The 18757-nt window shown below is 43.9% G+C and overlaps 1 protein-coding gene across 1 annotated transcript; it reads right to left on the bottom strand.

Moving 5' to 3' along the window:
- Window positions 1-7464: 7464 nt before the first annotated feature.
- LOC148099693 (coagulation factor X-like) lies at window positions 7465-10441 on the bottom strand. Its single transcript, XM_087851693.1, has 6 exons — window positions 10399-10441; window positions 9210-9472; window positions 9018-9132; window positions 8605-8801; window positions 8402-8527; window positions 7465-7800 (listed from the first exon to the last, which is right to left on the bottom strand). Exons 1-6 carry the CDS (start codon window positions 10439-10441, stop codon window positions 7555-7557), a joined length of 990 nt encoding a protein of 329 aa, XP_087707819.1. The 3' UTR covers window positions 7465-7554.
- Between the last annotated feature and the right edge of the window lie 8316 nt (window positions 10442-18757).

Below are 18757 nucleotides of genomic sequence, written 5' to 3' on the forward strand. Positions count from 1 at the left end.
TTTACATTTAACATTTAGATTTATATATAATATTTACATTTAACATTTAACATTTAAATATAATATTTACATTTAACATTTAACATTTAAATATAATATTTACATTTAACATTTAGATTTAACATTTAGCATTTAGATTTTACATTTAACATCTAGATTTATATATAATATTTACATTTAACATTTAGATTTAAATATAATATTTACATTTAACATTTAACATTTAAATATAATATTTACATTTAACATTTAGATTTAACATTTAGCATTTAGATTTAACATTTAGCATTTAGATTTAACATTTAAAATTCTGTTTTAAATATAAAAAGTTGTAAATATTTTACTAAATGTTGTAAAAAATGACTCGAAAAAACATGTTTTTGTAAGATTTAGAGCTAAATGTGGAAAAATGTTGCCGTTAATTTCAGCATGTTTCAGTTTACAAACGGCGCCCCATACAAAGGCTGTATCCCAATTCAGATCGTCTGCAGCCTTAAAGTACGCAGCCTTAACGGTCCACAAGGGCTGCGTACTCAAAGACCACTAAGGCCGGAAGTGCGAAGCTTCTGAAATGGGACGGTCTAGCCTCCGTTGCGCTGCCCAGGTTGCCTAGCAACCATGATACTAACAGCTAACGTTTCGTACAGCATTGACAGAAATGAAGGAGAAAATCTTTTGTTCATTTGTTTGTTTGTTTCTACATGAGCTTTGATCATTCTCTGTAAGATTAAGCTCAGCTATTGAACGGCGTATATTTTAAAGTAAAGGCTTTAAAACCAAGTTAGTACAAACGTCACTAATGTCATATAACTTTCCAGACATTTGGCCAACAGTAATGTTTTAATATTCTTCGTTATTGAACATTTACACATAAATAAGTGACATGATATTCAGTACTTACTCAAAGTTTACTTTTCGGGCGCCCCTCATCCGCCGTTTTTTTCCGCCAAAATTATCCACACCCACCGCCGCGCTATGCATTCTGGGATATGTTGGGCCACGAAGTCTACACCGCCACATCCTTAAAATTCAGGGAAATGAAGGACGCATTTGAGGGCCGGATTTCGAGCAGCCTTCGAAGTGGGACAGCCTTCGTCGCGTCGCTGTGACGTAATTGGCCTTAAAATGCAGCCTTTAAGGCTGCAGACCCTGAATTGGGATACAGCCATAGCCTGACATATGAAACAGGAAAAGACGGCCGTGTAATCCCTTTATTTCCCTTGAGAGAGAAATGGATCTGAAACCACAGAAACCAGAGTGTTTGCAGACACACAGATAATGAAGACATGCTGCTCGGAAATGCTAGATACAGATAAAAATGGAGTGTGTGTGTGTGTGTGTGTGTGTGTTTGTGTGTGTTTGTGTGTGTGTGTGTGTGTGTACTGAGCCAAGATTGCGAAACAGCCTAACTGCCTCAGTAATTATGGACCTTATAGTCCTTACAAACACTGTTTCACTAACTTCAGTAAACATTTTACATACATATGTCACTGCTGTATAATTTACAGCAAACGCCGTGAACACAGCGGTGCACGAGCCACTGCAGTGGAGCTCACGTACAGCTTTGTGGGCTCAAAATGTGGTTATAAATATTTTGTACTTGTACTTTTGTATGTGTAAAAAGAATTTGTGTGTGTGTGTAAAAAAGATTTGTATGTGGACTTAGCCAAAAAAAACGTGTGAATCTCTGCAAGTTACAAGTACGAATTTTGACCCTATTTTTCTTCCTTTCATCTGATTGGTCAATGTCATGTCAATCACAAATGTAACAATCCAATCAGAGAACAGATGGGTTTGGCTGTCGGAGGGGAGCTTTTTTGAACTGCGGGTTATTACTCTATAATATTGCTTACTCTAATATTACTAATAATAATTATTAGTAATTTTAATTATTAATTATCTAATAATATACTAATCTAATATTACTTACACCACACTTTACAGTTATTTATTTGTAAAAAATGTTTGGAATCATGTATGATTTTTGTTCCACTTCTCACATGTTAACACTTTGTGTTGGTCTTTCACGTGGAATTCCAATAACATTGATTCATGTTTGCGGCTGTAATGTGACAAAATGTGGAAAAGTTTAAGGGGGCCGAACACTTTTGCAAGCCACTGTAAGGAGCTTGGAAAGAAAAGCATCTGGCATCAGGACATCCAGATGTTTTTCTTCTCCATAAAGGTGTATTAAAAAAAGAACAGCAAATTATAATATTACAGCGGATGTGTGACCTTAAAGGTTTCTGGCTGAAAAAAGGTCACTGATCAAACTGATTCTTGCTCACAAAAAACATTTTAATCAGATTCTCTGCAGGAACATTTGAAAACATTTCCTCCTAACTTCTCAGTATTCACTTATCAGCATTCAGTCAAACGTTCATTTACGGGTGTAGTTAAAAAACTGCTAATAACTGTTTTTCCACAGCAGTTGTTTGGTCGGACACAGTAAGAGATGTAATCTGTTACTCTTCGTGTGAGAAAGAAGGTGTCTCTGAGATGTACTAATAGTGTGTTAGTTCCAAATAGTAAATTAGTGAATGTATTTCATGGCAGTTTGATTATTCTGGGACAAACAGTGCAGTCTTCCTCAAAGCATCACTGTGAATATAATCATATAATGTTAAAAATATAATAACAGTCTTTTTATTATTGGTCAATGAAATAAATAAATCCTCTTTATTATCAGAGTGAAAACAGACTTCCACAAACGAACGTCAACTGATGACTCCATAAATATTCAGCCCTTCAAAGGTGACTGACCTACTTCAACAGCCAAAATCACATATTTCTGGAAGGTCCACTCACTGGTTATTCAGCATGCCAGGCTACAGTTACACCATGCAGACAAAAGAGCACTCGGAGCAAGTTAAAGGAAAGTTTATTCAAAAGTAGAAGTCTGGGAATGGAGACAGAGGAGTTCACTGAAATCTGTCATTATGAAACGGAAGCAACCAAATCTGCCTAAATCTGACACTCAAAGGTAAACTGGATACCTGGCTGACCATCACGTTCACGACCAGGTGAGGACGGATCAAAGATCAGGAGTCGATTTCAGGCTTGGGCTCGCTTTCATCATATTAGTCCAATCCAATCCAACTTTATTTATAGAGTATGTTAAAACCAACATGGTTGAACAAAGTGCTTTCCATCACAAAAACTGAGATAACAGTAAAAAAAAAACATGAACAGACAAAGAAAGTGAAATAACAATAAAATAAATACATAAATGAAAAAAAGATTTAAAAATTAAATCCTTAAATATATTAAATATTAAAACTAGTGCTGTCAGCGTTAATCTCGTTAAAATGACGTTAACGCCACGCAGCAGTAGCGATGCTACTGTGAACCGAGGAGCTATTTTCTTGATGTGAGCTTCTACTCAGGGTTTTTTCTTCCAGTTCAGAGCAGAAATGTTTTTTGTTAAGATACTGGATGTTGTGTTTTTCTCCACAATTTTAATTATAAGCTAGATACATTGCTGCTAACAGCAACAGGGATGAGTCAGTGAGTCAGTTGGACTTGTGAATCATGAATCATGAGTCAGTAAAGTGATTCTCGAGTATTGAACGATTCGTTCATGATTCGCGCATCACTACATTAGACAAAAATGAAACTTTAGACCCTCTCTTCCCCCCCAACAGAAGTCAAAGGGATCTTCCAGGAATAGTGACACTATTTTCTGGAGAAGTGATTGGTCAGTACGTCGTGATTTCATACCTGCTGATCTCTAATCTGGAACCTAACCGGCACCAGCAGAGTAAAAGACACTTAACAGCTAAATTGAATCAAGCATAAAAACATTTTAGGCATCAAGACAAGTCATATTATCTGTGAATTTCCCTTTTTGTGATTGGTCAGATGCTGCCAACACCTCCCTTTCCTTGTGAAGGTGCATGAGAAACCCTGGATTAACTTTGCTAACCAGCGGTTATCCTGATCACGATTGTTAGTGTAAGTGAATCCAGATGATGGAAAGAAAACCTGGGCATGCTGAAATCACTTCGTAGTATATGCCCCAGGGTTCAAAGGCCATCCAGTCGCACCATAACAAGAACATGGGAACACTAATGTTGTTTCTCCTTTTACAGTCATAATCTGCATTCATGGATGTTAAAAATGATTTTGTTAGAAATGTATTTTGAAACAGAAGAGGTATTTCAGTTAAGATAACACAGAACTACTTCAGTGACAGTGGACGAGATCTTTCCACTGCTGTGCAGTCCAGATGTGCAGCTCACAGACTGATGGCAACCTCTCAGAAAACACGAGTTACAGTAGTAGTGATAAACAGTGAGACAAAGATCCTCTGCTGAAGCAGAAAAGGTTTTATATATTTCCTATGTAACCTGCAGGGGTGATTCTCAAGTCTGTTGGAGCCCAGGCAAAAAGGGACAGGGACACCTGACAGCCCAGTGTGCCCAGCAGAGCTGACATGAGGGCTGTTTCAACTGAATCACACACTCTGCTTGCCAGAGGTGAGTGAGTGGAGTCATGTGGGGTCCCTTTAGGGAAGTCAGGTCCAGCGTACCGCCACTGCAGACTCTGCACATTATCGCTGCTGTAGTCTCAAATTTGTGCAAACAGTGCATTGTGGGTTGTGTTGCATCCGAATCTGCTGGCAGGCATCTTTTTCTCAATCCTGCCAAACTCCGCCCCTTTCATGTAAGCGTGCAGGGAAGACCCTGGGTTAGAGAACTGATAACAAACTCTGTGTGACAGTTTATCCTGATAACAAACGTTAGGGTAAGTGAATCCAGATGATGGAAAGATAGCCCGGGTCTGTTGATGAGTCTCCACTTAAACACTGACTTTGTTTGTGTTTCCTGGAGTCCCGTCAGTCCTGTAAACCAGCGTCCCCAACCTTTTTTGTGCCACGGACCGGTTTATGACCGACAATATTCTCAAGGACCGGCCTTTAAGGTGTCGAGGATAAATACAACAAAATAAAACCAGTACCGCTGCCAAAAAAAGAAGAGTTATTCAAAACACATGGGAAAAGACCCAGGGAAACAGAGTTAACGATAAAAAAGATTTTAAAAAATAACGCTTAAAAGTTCATAGTTTTTCATTAAAACATTTTAATTAATTAAAATAAAATATTCAAAAAAAATTTAAACTTTACCACCACCAAAAATAGAAAAATAAAAATAATAATAAATGATGATAACATGTATTTATTATGTTGCTCTTTGTTTGATTTCTCTTCTGTTTTTTTCTCCATACAGGTGATCCAGGTGTTTGTTTTTCTTTTTGTTCCTTCCCCCCTTTCTCATCATCTCTTCTGCCCTCTGTTTTTCTTTCTCTCCCTCTCTTTCTTTCATTCTTTCCTTCTCCCTGTCCTATCCCCCAGTCATGTCTGTCCCGTCTTTAAAAAACAAAAATAAAATAAATTCATATTTATAATAAAGGTCAGTCAAATAGACCAATAAGGCCTTGATGATCACTTGGTAAAGTAAATCCACTTTGGCATCTTTCTGCCTTCAGACAACAATTCTGACGGCTAAAGATCCAAACGAGACAGGCAAATAAATAAATAAATAAATAAAACACACTCAGTGTCGACGGATACAGTGTTTGGAAGCGGAGCCCCTTCTCTTTTAAAATCTTCCTGATCGAGTTGTTTGCTTTGTGTTTAGTTAAATGTCACCGGGATAGTCGAAATACACACGTCTCCCTTTCAGCAATATTTCTTTCTTGGTCCACGCAGAAGGAGCAACAAGTCCTTGGTCTTGTATTCCAGAAACTGAGTCACGATAGACCCGGGGCTGGAGCCCGGTGGGGGCTGGAGCCCGGTGGGGGCTTGGGGCCGAGTGAGCGGTGGTACCGCTGTATGCCCAGATTGGTGTCAGAGAGGCGCAGTTCCTTCTTTATAAAATTCTCCATGAATTCGAGCATGTTGTCCCGTTCTTCACCCTCCGGTATCCCGTGAACACGTATGTTATTCCTGCGAAAGCGGGCTTCCAGGTTGGACAGACGTGTCTGGAGGTCCTCTCGTAACTGGAGAGTATGGCCAAGCACGTCTTTAAGATCCACCTCGGTTACTCTCAGTTCAACCTCCTCCATCCTGCTTGTTACCTCTTTCCTGTCCGTGACCATTTCGTCGAGCCGTTGCCCCACTTCTTTCCTAAACTCCGACATTTCTGTTTTCACAAGTCCAGTCTTTTCTGCTATTTCTCTAAATTATCCTGGACGTCTTTCAGCTCAGCGAGAATGTTAGCTTCAATTGCCTCCATAGCTCTGTGTAGCTTTAGCTCGCTAGCACCGTCAACTTCAACTTCCTCCGCACTTTCCTGCCAAATTCCTCTTGTCTTTCTCTTGTTACCCCCCCCCACCCGGCATACTACTATGAATATTCTTAGTTGTGTTATAACATTTTTCAAGGAGTAACCAGACCGCCCGGGAAACTGAAAAATGATGCTGCAACCAGTTTCCTCACCCCCCGGTGGTGATGCTGTTCAAGGCTTTTCAAACCACTTGGAGGAGCAAATGTCCCATTTAAAAAAGAAGAGTACCCTTTAACTTTAGTCCCGCCTTCCTCCTGAATCAAATGCCCATTTCAGCTCAGTTCCGCCTCCCGCACAGGTGCTTCAGCCTGCCTCCACCTCCACCTCCACCCCAAAGTATTTTTTGTCCGAGTGGTTTGAGAACTCTGTAAAGGCCGACAGACAGACTTGTTGGGAACCAGTTGGGCTGACTGAGTGAACCAGCAGTTGCTGGATCAGACACCAGTGGAAATATTCACCGTGTGAAACCTTTGTCTGTTCTGTTCACGTCTGGCCTCAGGTTGAGCATAAACCTGTGAATGACTGGCAGGCGGCTCATGGCACGATGCTTGATGATGCAACATTGATCTGTTTGTTTCATTGCTGTGTTTCAAAAGCTCTTATTAAAGAACCAGAATCAACATGTTTGCACAACAACGATGACACCATCTGTTTACTGTAATAACAACATTCACATGTTACTGCTTAGACCTGCATTCACTCTAATGTCCAGCAGGGGGCGACTGCTCTGGTCTGATTGTACAGACGTCTGTAGGAAACAATCTGAAGGGTTTGTGGTCTCAGCTGCTGGGTTCACAGCTGATCAGTGAAAATGATCATCAGGACGATAAAAGCTTATTTGTACCGAGCGTGCAGCGCCGCCTGCTCAGCTCGCCTTCACTCTTCCTGCCAGGTCTCCAAATGTTTGAAACCTGAAAAACAACCTTAAACACCAATATGTGACATCACAGTGACCATCTCATATATACAGTCTGTGCGTGTATGTACAGGTGTGTGAAACAAACATCATCCAGGAACATGAAGCTCACACACGTTGTTTATTCGGTGAATTTTGCTCCTTGACATTTATTCACAAACACAGCAACAGATTCACTGCACTGCTTTAAACCTCAGGGTTAGGCTTCCTCTGTGGTATTAAAGTCACTATGCACACTCGCTGCACTATTACTGCAGCAGGTCCACGTCAGTGTGGCAGCACGGTTTGAAGGTGGTTGCAGCTCACTCGGTATCCCATAATCCCCTCTCGTGCACGCTCGGCTCTCGGGCTTCACGGGCTCCCGGTGCCGTTCAGGTCCTGTCTCTCCATTGTGTCTCGGATCCAGTTGAGGAAGTTGCCCAGTCGGGTGTAGACGCCGTACTTGCCACGGGCGGCACATTGCTCCCCCCAGCTGACGACCCCGGTCAGGAACCAGGTCCCCCTGTAGTTCACCACGAACGGCCCCCCGCTGTCCCCTCTGCAGGCGTCCTTACTGGCCTCCAGGTAACCTGCGCAGTACATGTTGTCTGTGATCACCTGCAGGAAACACAGGAGGGGCATCAGGGCGCCGTGGGAACGGCTGCGTCTATCGCTGACCCTGCTCTGGTTTGATTTGGTCGCAGACGCTCGAGTGAACGGCACACCTGAGATTTACACCTGTACACAAACGATGCTGACAGCAGAGCTGCTGTGCATCACGTTCAGGTGTCCACAGTCTGCTGAGTGCAGGATTCAGACACCTGTTCATCGAACAGTCCTTCCTGTGAGGACACGTGGACAGGTGTGCTCTTTATCGTACTCTACGACCTGTCGTTCAGCAGTGCTGCTCGCCCTCCTTTCATTCATGACTTTACTACACTCAGTAATCAGATTACAGTTACTTTTAGAAAAGGTCATTACTTGTATTAAGTATGTGCAGCAGTCCCCTGCTAACATGCTAACCTGTGGACCTCCATCCAAAAACTGTCCAGCCCATCGGTGTTCACCACGAACGTGGCGGTCCATCGACAGCGGGCTACCAGGTAACCCTCTAAGTAGCCCCCCCCCCCAGCAGCTCTTCTAACCGTCACCTGTTGCTGCTCTTTCTCAAACACTGAGTATAGATCTGCAGGTCAGGCTCAGGCGCTCAGCTGATCACCTGCTCCGTGGTGCTGATGCAGTCTTTGTAGCCGACCACCGGGAGCGTCACCTTCCTCAGGAACCTCGAGGAGCGGCCCAGGTACCCGGTGGCCCCCCAGCCCGTCACCACGCCGTGGTTGTCCTCCTGGGCACACGGACACAGTCGGCGTCAGACAGACGGGCCGAGTCAGCTGCAGCGCTCATCATTTCAGATGAAATTACCTTCAGCAGGTGTTTGGAGAGGTGGGTGTCGGGGAGGCAGGCGGGCACCGCGGTGGGGCTCCTCTGAACAGGCCGGGCGAGATAGAGCAGAGCGAGGTCGCTGTCGAAGGTGAAGGCGTGGAAGTGAGGATGAACGATGACCTTCTGGATCTTTATCTGCTGCTCGCCCGGATCGGGGCGCTGCTTATCGTAGTCGCCTGCAGACAGACACACAAACCCGGCTCACACACCTGCGCTCAGACTGAAGGGACGGCGGCAATGAACCGATGAATCCCTGCTGCAGCCAGCAGAGGGCACACCTGTGTGTGGTTTTACAGATGTGCAGAAGCCCACACAGATGTGTGAACAGTGTCTGATTACAAAGTGACATGCGTGTTTACACGAGCTGCTCCACCGTAAACCGCCGGCCTCACCTATCGTAATGTGGTCCGCAGACTCTTCGAAGCAGTGAGCGGCAGAAACGACCCATCGGTCAGACACCAGAGTCCCCCCGCAGAAGCCGAAGCCGTCAGACCTGCGGATCAGAACCTGGACAGAAACGCTCGGCGTCAGCGCGTTCACACAGAACAAGGTTCTGCTTCGTTATCCCACTGATGCCTCCAAACCTGCCAGGGGCTCCCTCCTCGCCTCTCCAGTGATCCGCCCACGACACGAGGCTGCATCTCGCTACGTCCTGCCCCTCCGCCGTCCGTCAGGTTCCCTCCTCTCCCTGTCGCGTTCGCTGTCCATGCCTCTGTTGAATTAAGTTCAGGTAGCCAGCCGTCTGTTGCGTTGTAATCCCACGTGGCATCGTCTGTCTCCAAGGAGCTCAGCAGAGAGCGACCGCGATCCAAAGCCTCCATCTGCTGACGGCCGCAGGGGAACGCCACTGAGCAGGAACGGGAAGAAAGATCACAGAATCAGCTCAGATTAGCCGTGAGACCGACGAAGACACGATGTGAAGAGGCAGACATGAATATATGAATAATGATTAACACCAGTGCATCATGGGAATCCCCGGCAGCCTACGTCTATTGCAGCATCACTAAAGGAGGATTCAGGGTCACCTGGTCCAGCCCTAACTATATGCTTTAGCAAAAAGGAAAGTTTGAAGCCTAATCTTGAAAGTAGAGATAGTGTCTGTCTCCTGAATCCAAACTGGAAGCTGGTTCCACAGAAGAGGGGCCTGAAAACTGAAGGCTCTCCCTCCCATTCTACTTTTAAATACTCTAGGAACAACAAGTAGGCCTGCAGAGCGAGAGCGAAGTGCTCTAATAGGGTGATATGGTACTACAAGGTCATTAAGATAAGATGGGGCCTGATTATTTAAGACCTTGTATGTGAGGAGCAGGATTTTGAATTCTGGATTTAACAGGAAGCCAAAACAGGAGAAATCTGCTCTCTTTCTAGTCCCTGTCAGGACTCTTGCTGCAGCATTTTGGATTAGCTGAAGGCTTTTCAGGGAGTTTTTAGGACTTCCTGATAATAATGAATTACAGTCGTCCAGCCTGGAAGTAATGAATCTGCACTTACTGCAGAGCAGGCGACATTGAAGGAAATTTAAAACTGCTGGCTAAGGGTAAACGTAAATTCAGTAAAATCATAATTCACGTCGGCAGTAATGACACCCGGTTACGCCAATCGGAGGTCACTAAAATCAATATTGAATCGGTGTGCAACTTTGCCAAAACAATGTTGGACTCTGTAGTTTTCTCTGGTCCCCTCCCCAATCAGACCAGGAGTGACATGTTTATGTAACCCAGAGTAAAATCTGTTTCCTGCACTTATTCCTGCCATTGAATGCATCGCAGGTACATGACTCCAACCACATGACTTTGCTCAGCCAATCGGACGGCATGTGGGTCATAGTAAGCCTGTCCTGGCTTCCTCCTGTCAGATGCGTGGAGGCAAGCCAGGTGACAGAGCTGTTGCAGGTTTGTATTGGCAAATACTTGCTTTTCCCGTTTTAATGCTTCTTTTAACACCAGCTAACTTATGCAACTTAGATGCTGGTTACTGTGAGCCAGAGCCATAGTGTTGTTGTGCACTGAACAGAACGGAATTGGTGAGTTTGAACTTTTAATTGATTGTTTGTATTGCTACCAGCTGGCGCTAATTGGTTGCTGCCGGTCCAAACAATTTGATTTTGATTTGACTGGTATTTGTTGAATAAATAGTGCTGTGAAGCTATATAGTATGTATATAGCAGTTGAAATGTTTCAGTTAAATCCTTATTGGTTAAATATACTGTTTGTTTGTTTATTTATTTCTGTACACAGGAACAAGAATAACTTAATGTTTTTAGCTTAATTGGCTGACATTTTTGTATTCTTGTGATTTCTTATTGGCCTTGTTTATTTAATGCAGGCCAGGTGAACCCTTTTCGGGTATGAAAAAGGATGGCGAGCCAATGAGCGGCTAGGAGCAGGACTCATTCCGCAATCGAAGCTTCCACTGGTTGGGTAGGAAGCTATCAAAGACGACGCTCTGTCCCCATTTTCCAAATATACTGATTTTCACACTCATACACACCATTCCCCCGTTTATGGACAATAGCGCTTGGACATCTCTCATGGACACTCAGATAAAACTCATGGACTTCAGTGTGGATCAGTGTTTTTGATGTCGACATGTGTTGTTTATGGGGAACTGTTTTCTATATTGCTTGGTATAAGCCAGAAGAATTTGCTTAGTTGTTTTGTGCACCCTCACTGGGTTTTTGGTTAATTGAATAGCTGCAGCAGGAGTGATTATTTAAGTTTTCCTTTTCTTTTCTTGTTATTTTTCTTTGGGGTTCGGTTAAATACATGGTACCTGCAAAAGCATTTTGTGTTGTGTGTGTTTATTAATTACTGCCATCAGCTCCTGTAGCATTCCTAAATCTTCTGATTAATAATAACCATAATACTTCACTGATTAATAATAACCATAATACCTCACCCAATACCTAGCCTGTATTGAGTCATTGGCGCTTCATCAGTGTTACATTTCTTGGCGAGCCAGCCAGGAGCTGATTTGGTTAGTAATTAATATATATTCAAACTCACCAATTTATTTTTCCCCATAATGGAAGTTTTTGAGACACTTGCCATTAAGATCCCAAATGCGGTTTTAATTGACGGAGTAACTGAGCACTCAGTTGATGAAGTTATACATTTCCTTGAACAGTATGGTGACATAGGCCGCAAGGTTACTATAGATTCACCAGAATCTGAATTTAATAACATGCTTGTCGCTGAGTACGCTTTGGGTTTAGCTTTAACGCGTTTGTCTCAGTTGTTACCGCACACATCTATTTCAGATTCAGGTGACAAACTCCACATGGAGACTCTATCTGTAATTTATGCATCAAAAGTTAGTGGTTCCAAGACAAATACTTACTTGGCAGACTTAAAAAGAATAGCCAAATTATCTGGGAGGGATTATGCAGAAGTCCTCAGTGAGGGGATGACCCAGATACGCCGGTCCCTTGCAGAGCTCGACCCAGAGACTCCAGTGGTTGCAAAACCAGAACCAGAAGATTCAAAACCTCCCGATTCAGTCTTTCCTCCTTCACTACCAGCCTCTCTTCCATCAAAGTCCCCTTCTGTTGCCAGTGGTGCTGAAGCACAAGGTGGAGAGAGGCATTCTGCCTCCATTCCAGCGGCTGATCTCAACCCTCCTGAAGTACAACGCTATGTTGTGGAACACGTTGTTCGGAGTGGGGACAGCTCGCTGCATGCATTCCATCGACTGAGAGCATTTTCTGGTAAAGTGCCCAGGCCAATTCAAGAGACAGATTATGATATATGGCGGTCAGGTGTGGAATTAGCCCTGAAAGATCCATCTATATCTGATCTGCAGCGCACCAGACTGATTCGTGACAGTCTACTGCCTCCTGCCTGTAATATGGTAAAACATCTCAGCCTTGACACACCACCAGAAGTTTATATGAAACAACTTGACTCAGCCTATGGTACTGTGCAGGATGGGAAAGAGTTATATGCCAAGTTCATGGACACCTTCCAGGACAGTGGAGAAAAGCCTTCGGCCTATTTGCAGCGGCTGCAGGTGGCATCACAGCATGCAGCAAAAAGAGGAGGTGTTTTAGAGAAAGACATGAACAACAGACTGTTGAATCAATTCTGCAGGGGATGTTGGGATAACAATTTAATATCGGAACTCCAACTTAAACAAAAGAAACACAACCCCCCCAAATTTCCTGAACTTCTCTTACTCCTTCGAACTGAAGAGGACAGAGAGGCAGCAAAGACATTAAGGATGAAACAGCATTTGGGACCGACAAAACAGAAAGCCACCACTAATGCCACCACTAATGCCCAGTTTGCCAATACTGGGGAAGTAACTAACCTCTGTACTGTGCTAACCACTCTGACTAAACAGCTCTCACAACAGATGGCAGCTATACAACAGCAGCTTGCAGCTTTGACAGCACTGCAGTGTAATGTCAAACCACCGGTTGCTGCCTGCCCAGCTTCAAAGCCCTATGGGCCGAAGAAGGTTGGTAAGAATCCAAAACCTAGCGTCTCCAGCCCTAAACCAGGGTTTTGCTTCCGCTGTGGAGAAGATGGTCACATTAAGCCACAATGTGAAAATGCACCCAATTCAGCAATGGTGAGTGCTAAGCGGAAACATTTTGACAACAAACAAAAGTGGCAGAAGCAAAAGTCCTCTGCTTCTGAGGATTTAAACTAGTTCCAGTTCCTGTTGAGGGACAAACAGGAGCTGAGCTGGACCAACCTTGTCCCGCTGAGAACAAAAAGCATGCCACGTGTGCAAAAATGCAGACAAAGACAAAGATCCACACTAGATTACCACCAGGGTTAGTTGGATCCAGATGTACAGCAGAAGTCAACATCGCAGGTTGCAACTGCCCGTGTCTACTGGATACTGGTTCCCAGGTTACCACAATTCCAGTTTCATTCTATAATGAGCATCTCTCTGATCAGCCAGTCCACCCATTGAATGAGCTTCTTCATGTGGAGGGGGCTGCTGGTCAGTGTGTTCCATACCTTGGGTATGTTGAAGTTGCCATGACATTTCCAAAAGACTTTCTTGGGAGTGACTTCCCAGTTCAAACGCTTGCACTTGTTGTTCCTGATGTGAGACCTGATTTTCCAACCTCAGTACTTGTTGGCATGAATACACTTGAAATTCTTTATGAACAATTCTCTTCTAGTAACTGTTCATCATTCCAGCCTACCTCTTACGGGTACAGAGCAGTTCTGCAAACTCTCCAAGTGACGTGCCAACAGAATTGTAATGATCATCTTGGTGTTGTGACCACCCTTAGTAAATCTCCTGTGCTAATTCCAGCTGGCTGCACAGTTGTGGTCGAGGGTTCTGCCAAGCTTCTCAGCCCAGCTAGTCAATGTGTTGTCATTCAGCACCCGGGTTCAGGCCTGCCGGGTGGTTTGTGTGTCAGTAATTGTCTAGTTCCTCTTAAAGCTGGTACACACACTCAGGTTCCAGTTGTTGTATCAAACGGAACAGAGCAAGACATCTGCATACCAGCTTTGAGTGTCGTTGCAGAGCTGGGAGCCTATGACTGCATAGTCTCTGAGCACAGTGTGACAAACCCCCCAGATCAGGAGATGTTGTCAACACCCCTCACTTTCAATTTTGGTGAGTCACCAATACCAGCAGAATGGAAAGAACGGATCACAACAAAACTGAATGCCATGTCTGAAGTTTTTTCACATCATGACTTGGATTTTGGTTGCACTAAAGAAGTGAAGCATCACATCAAGCTCCATGACAATACCCCTTTTAAACACAAAGCAAGACCTATTCATCCCCAGGACATAGAAGCTGTTTGTAAACATCTTCGAGAGCTTCTAGATGCTGGTGTTATCAGGGAGTCGGAGTCATCATTTTCATCACCAATAGTGGTTGTCAAGAAGAAAAATGGAGACATTCGACTATGTATTGACTACCGCAAACTCAACCTTCGAACGATTAAGGATGCGTATGCATTGCCCAACTTGGAGGAATCGTTTACAGCACTCACTGGATCGAAATGGTTCTCTGTGCTTGATCTCAAATCTGGTTATTATCAGATAGAGATGGATGAAGCTGATAAAGCCAAAACTGCTTTTGTAACGCCAATTGGGTTTTGGGAGTTCAACCGAATGCCTCAAGGAGTTACTAATGCACCTTCAACGTTCCAAAGACTCATGGAGAAGTGCATGGGAGACTTGCGCTTGAAAGAGGTCCTGGTGTTTTTGGATGATTTGATCATATTCTCCAACACCCTTGAGGAGCACGAAGACCGTTTGCTGAGAGTGTTGAATCGCTTGAAAGAATTTGGGTTAAAACTTTCTCCAGAAAAATGCAAATTCTTTCAGACATCCGTCAGATACTTGGGCCACATTGTTTCAGAAAATGGTGTTGAGACAGACCCAGAAAAGGTTGCCACCCTGAAATCCTGGCCAATTCCAACCAACTTGAAGACCTTGAAATCTTTTCTGGGATTCGCTGGCTACTATAGGCGTTTTATTAAGGGATATGCCATGATCGCCAAGCCACTCAACAACCTCACACGTGGGTACCCATCCACACACAAAAGCTCTAAAAATGAGACTTCTAAGAGCTCACAGTTTGATCCCAAGCAATCCTTTGGTTCTAGGTGGAGTCCTGAATGTCAGTTGGCCTTTGACACACTCATTGACAAACTTACCACTGCACCAGTTCTAGGTTTTGCTGATCCGACACTGCCTTACATCCTCCACACAGATGCCAGCACCACCGGATTGGGTGCCGCCCTTTACCAAGAGCAAGAGGGGAGACTTAGGGTGATAGCCTATGCCAGTAGGGGTTTGTCATCCAGTGAAAGTCGTTACCCAGCTCACAAGCTTGAATTCTTGGCACTGAAGTGGAGCGTGACAGAAAAATTTCATGATTACTTGTATGGAGCAAGCTTTACAGTGGTCACGGATAACAACCCACTTACCTACAGTGGGGCAAAAAAGTATTTAGTCAGCCACCGATTGTGCAAGTTCCCCCACTTAAAATGATGACAGAGGTCAGCAATTTGCACCAGAGGTACACTTCAACTGTGAGAGACAGAATGTGAAAAAAAAATCCATGAATTCACATGGTAGGATTTGTAAAGAATTTATTCGTAAATTATATAATAAACAAACGTCGGGCCACCAACCTCTCCGTAGACCGGATCTTCCTCCACCCGGACTTCCAACCCAACAACTACAACAACGACATCGCCCTGCTGAGGCTGAGTGAGCGGGTGGAGTTTAACCAACTCATCCGTCCAGTCTGTCTCCCACTGCCTCACACACAGGTGGGTCACAGCTCCAGCTGAGTCTGCACAAAGCCGTGTTCACTTAGGAGTGATCTCCCAACACAAAGGTCAGAGGTCACAGGACCTCTGAGCTGACAGACACAACGGTTGTCAGAGACTGAAAATGTAAAACTAATAATAAAAGTCTGCTTTATAAAAAACTAGAATGACTTTAATGACTTCAGTCTGAAAAAAGGTGGAGATTAGGTGGAGTTAGCTTTCCTGAGCTCTTCAGGCAGGAGGACCCGGTTAAGGCCTCCTTACCTGTACAGGTGTCCGTGAGTCTGCCAGAGTGTGCTTGGCAAAGTCGGGGTAAAAACAAAGCATGGTGCTTAGCAGCAGTGCGTGAAGGTGAAGCCGAACCTCACCTATGCTGAGCTTGCTCCAAAGGTCAGCTGGTCCCCTCATTAAAGACGGGGGGAGGAGCTACTCCTCGACACTGAAAGTCCCTGATTGGGACGGCTCCTGGTGAGGTGTTAACAGGAAGAAGCCCCCGAGCAGATCCAGGAAATGCTGAGAGATTTTCTGGCTGGCTTGGGATCGCCTGAGGATGTGGGCACCTTGCAGTGAGCGAGTGGGCTGTGAACTCATCTGTATACCAACGTATGCAGCGTGAGGCCTGTATTTGTATAGCGCTTTACACATCAGTCACACACTGGTGATGAAACTACATTGTAGCCACAGCCACCCTGGGGCGCACTGACAGAGGCGAGGCTGCCGGACACTGGCGCCACCGGGCCCTCTGACCACCACCAGTAGGCAACGGGTGAAGTGTCTTGCCCAAGGACACAACGACTGTCGGAGCCGGGGCTCGAACCGGCAGCCTTCTGATTACAAGACGAACTCCCAACTCTTGAGCCACGATCGCCCCCCCCAAAAAAAAGATGGAGTCCCAGAGAGCCCCTCGTAGTGCTGCTGGGTGATCTCCGCTCATCATAGCAGCGCTCTTGGAGAAAGCCAGTAACATCCCATAACTGCGGTCAAACCTATTACTCTTATTTTACAGAGAACTGCAGTCTTAGATTAGGTGTTACTATCCATACGCTTGAATCCCTGGAGCTTTTCCTGGATGTATTTCATCCGTTCCTCCCGGGTCTGCCGCGGCGCTCCGCTCGCTCTTTCCCAGAATGGCGTCCTCGACTTGTGTCTGGGGATGCGTGGTATTGGGTCGTCTGCTCCCTTTACCATCAACTTCCTCTTCTCCAGGTCTTCGGATGCGTCGTAAATCACGGGCCCGTTTTCATAAAACACACAGTCTGGGACAGTGGCGCAGCTGCTGAGTGACCCTCATCTGGGACTCTCCTCAGCTCTTTCTGGGACAGCAGCTGCCCCTCTGTTGGTCTTCCTTGGTCTCTTGTGTTCTGGGGGCCTCTGGATGTCTGGATGATCTCCTCCATACCTGCTTCATGCCCTGGAGGACGGGGCTGTGGCCCCCCCACACCCTCTAGCAGATCATTACATGAAGGAACCTTTTAAAAACAAGCGTCCATGCTCACAGGTGCACACACGGGTGCTCACACACACAAACTACACCCTTTTTGGCTCCTACCTCAAAGCACACTGTGCTGTCGATCCTACGTGCTGCACAATAATGTTTAATATTTAGTATTTACTGTGATATTCACATAGATCATCGTGATGTTGTTTATTATGTTGCTCTGTTTCTTCTGCTTGTTTTCTTTTTTCTTTCTCAACAGGTGAAATTAAAGTATCTACTGCTAGCTAGTTTATTGTGATCGTGTTGTTTTTATTGTGTTGCTCTTTGTTTGATTTCTCTTCTGTTTTTTTTCTCCATACAGGTGATCCAGGTGTTTGTTTTTCTTTTTGTTCCTTCCCCCCTTTCTCATCATCTCTTCTGCCCTCTGTTTTTCTTTCTCTCCCTCTCTTTCTTTCATTCTTTCCTTCTCCCTGTCCTATCCCCCAGTCATGTCTGTCCCGTCTGTAACAACCGATAATAAAATAAAATAAATACACAATTATAATAAAGGTCAATCAAATGGACCAACATGGCATCTTTCTTGGCCTTCAAACAACAATTCTGATGGCTAAAGATCCAAATGGGACAGGCAAAAAAATAAATGAATAAATAAATGATGATAACCATGTGCAGCTTCTCTCGTCTTCCATTTTTCCATGATATGTTTCACTCTACATCAGACACGTGTTAAAGTGTGTTGGCTGCATATTAAGTTCAAAATGCTGATGAGCTCTGATCCAGTTGACTGATATACTCTGCTCTACATCCTGCACTGAAATATGAGGATTGTGTGTTTATTAAAATTGAAAATCATCATGGAGTCATTGACAGAAGAGCATCAACGTTCAGCCTGTTAAATTAGATTTAGATATTTTTATTTCAGAAATGATTCCTAACAAAAATGGAGAATATAAAAACACAATCAAAGCAGTAACGTCCATATTATGAAGTGTTTGCTGTATCAGACAATCATGTTTATTCACAACAATGAAAACAATATAGTGCAGATGAACATGGTGCTGTAATGAATCTGCTCTTAAACACAATAACAAAATACATTTTCCAAGAGAGATGATAATGATTCACATCAGAGTGAAGAACGAATACATTTACAACTGGTTTCTAACATTTATTATAGATCGAACTGATCACTGATAGAAACAGAAGAATATTCAAAATGATACTCTGAGAGATACATGAATGAGATATGGATAAACATCAAATCACATAAAACAAAAAAGCACATAATCATTATAACTGAAATAAAATATGAGCAGAAATAAACAAGAATTAAGTCGAAAGATAGAAAAAGGCAAAATGTTTAAAATATATAATCATATAAGAGACTGAACCGTCCAGTCAGGTCACAGATTCATCTCTACAATAATATTTTTGTT

This window comes from Neolamprologus brichardi, chromosome 14, assembly GCF_056152115.1.
Source record: "Neolamprologus brichardi isolate AB-2024 chromosome 14, ASM5615211v1, whole genome shotgun sequence".
NCBI lineage: Eukaryota > Metazoa > Chordata > Actinopteri > Cichliformes > Cichlidae > Neolamprologus > Neolamprologus brichardi.

Excerpts from the sequence above, each read along its gene's own strand:
- LOC148099693 (XM_087851693.1), bottom strand. The coding sequence starts at position 10,441 with ATGCCGTCCGATTGGCTGAGCAAAGTCATGTGGTTGGAGTCAT. Across the intron at positions 9,133-9,209 it reads GAGGAGGGAGCCCCTGGCAG|GTTCTGATCCGCAGGTCTGA; the intron begins GTTTGGAGGCAT and ends GTTTCTGTCCAG. Across the intron at positions 7,801-8,401 it reads GCATCAGCACCACGGAGCAG|GTGATCACAGACAACATGTA; the intron begins GTGATCAGCTGA and ends TGTTTCCTGCAG.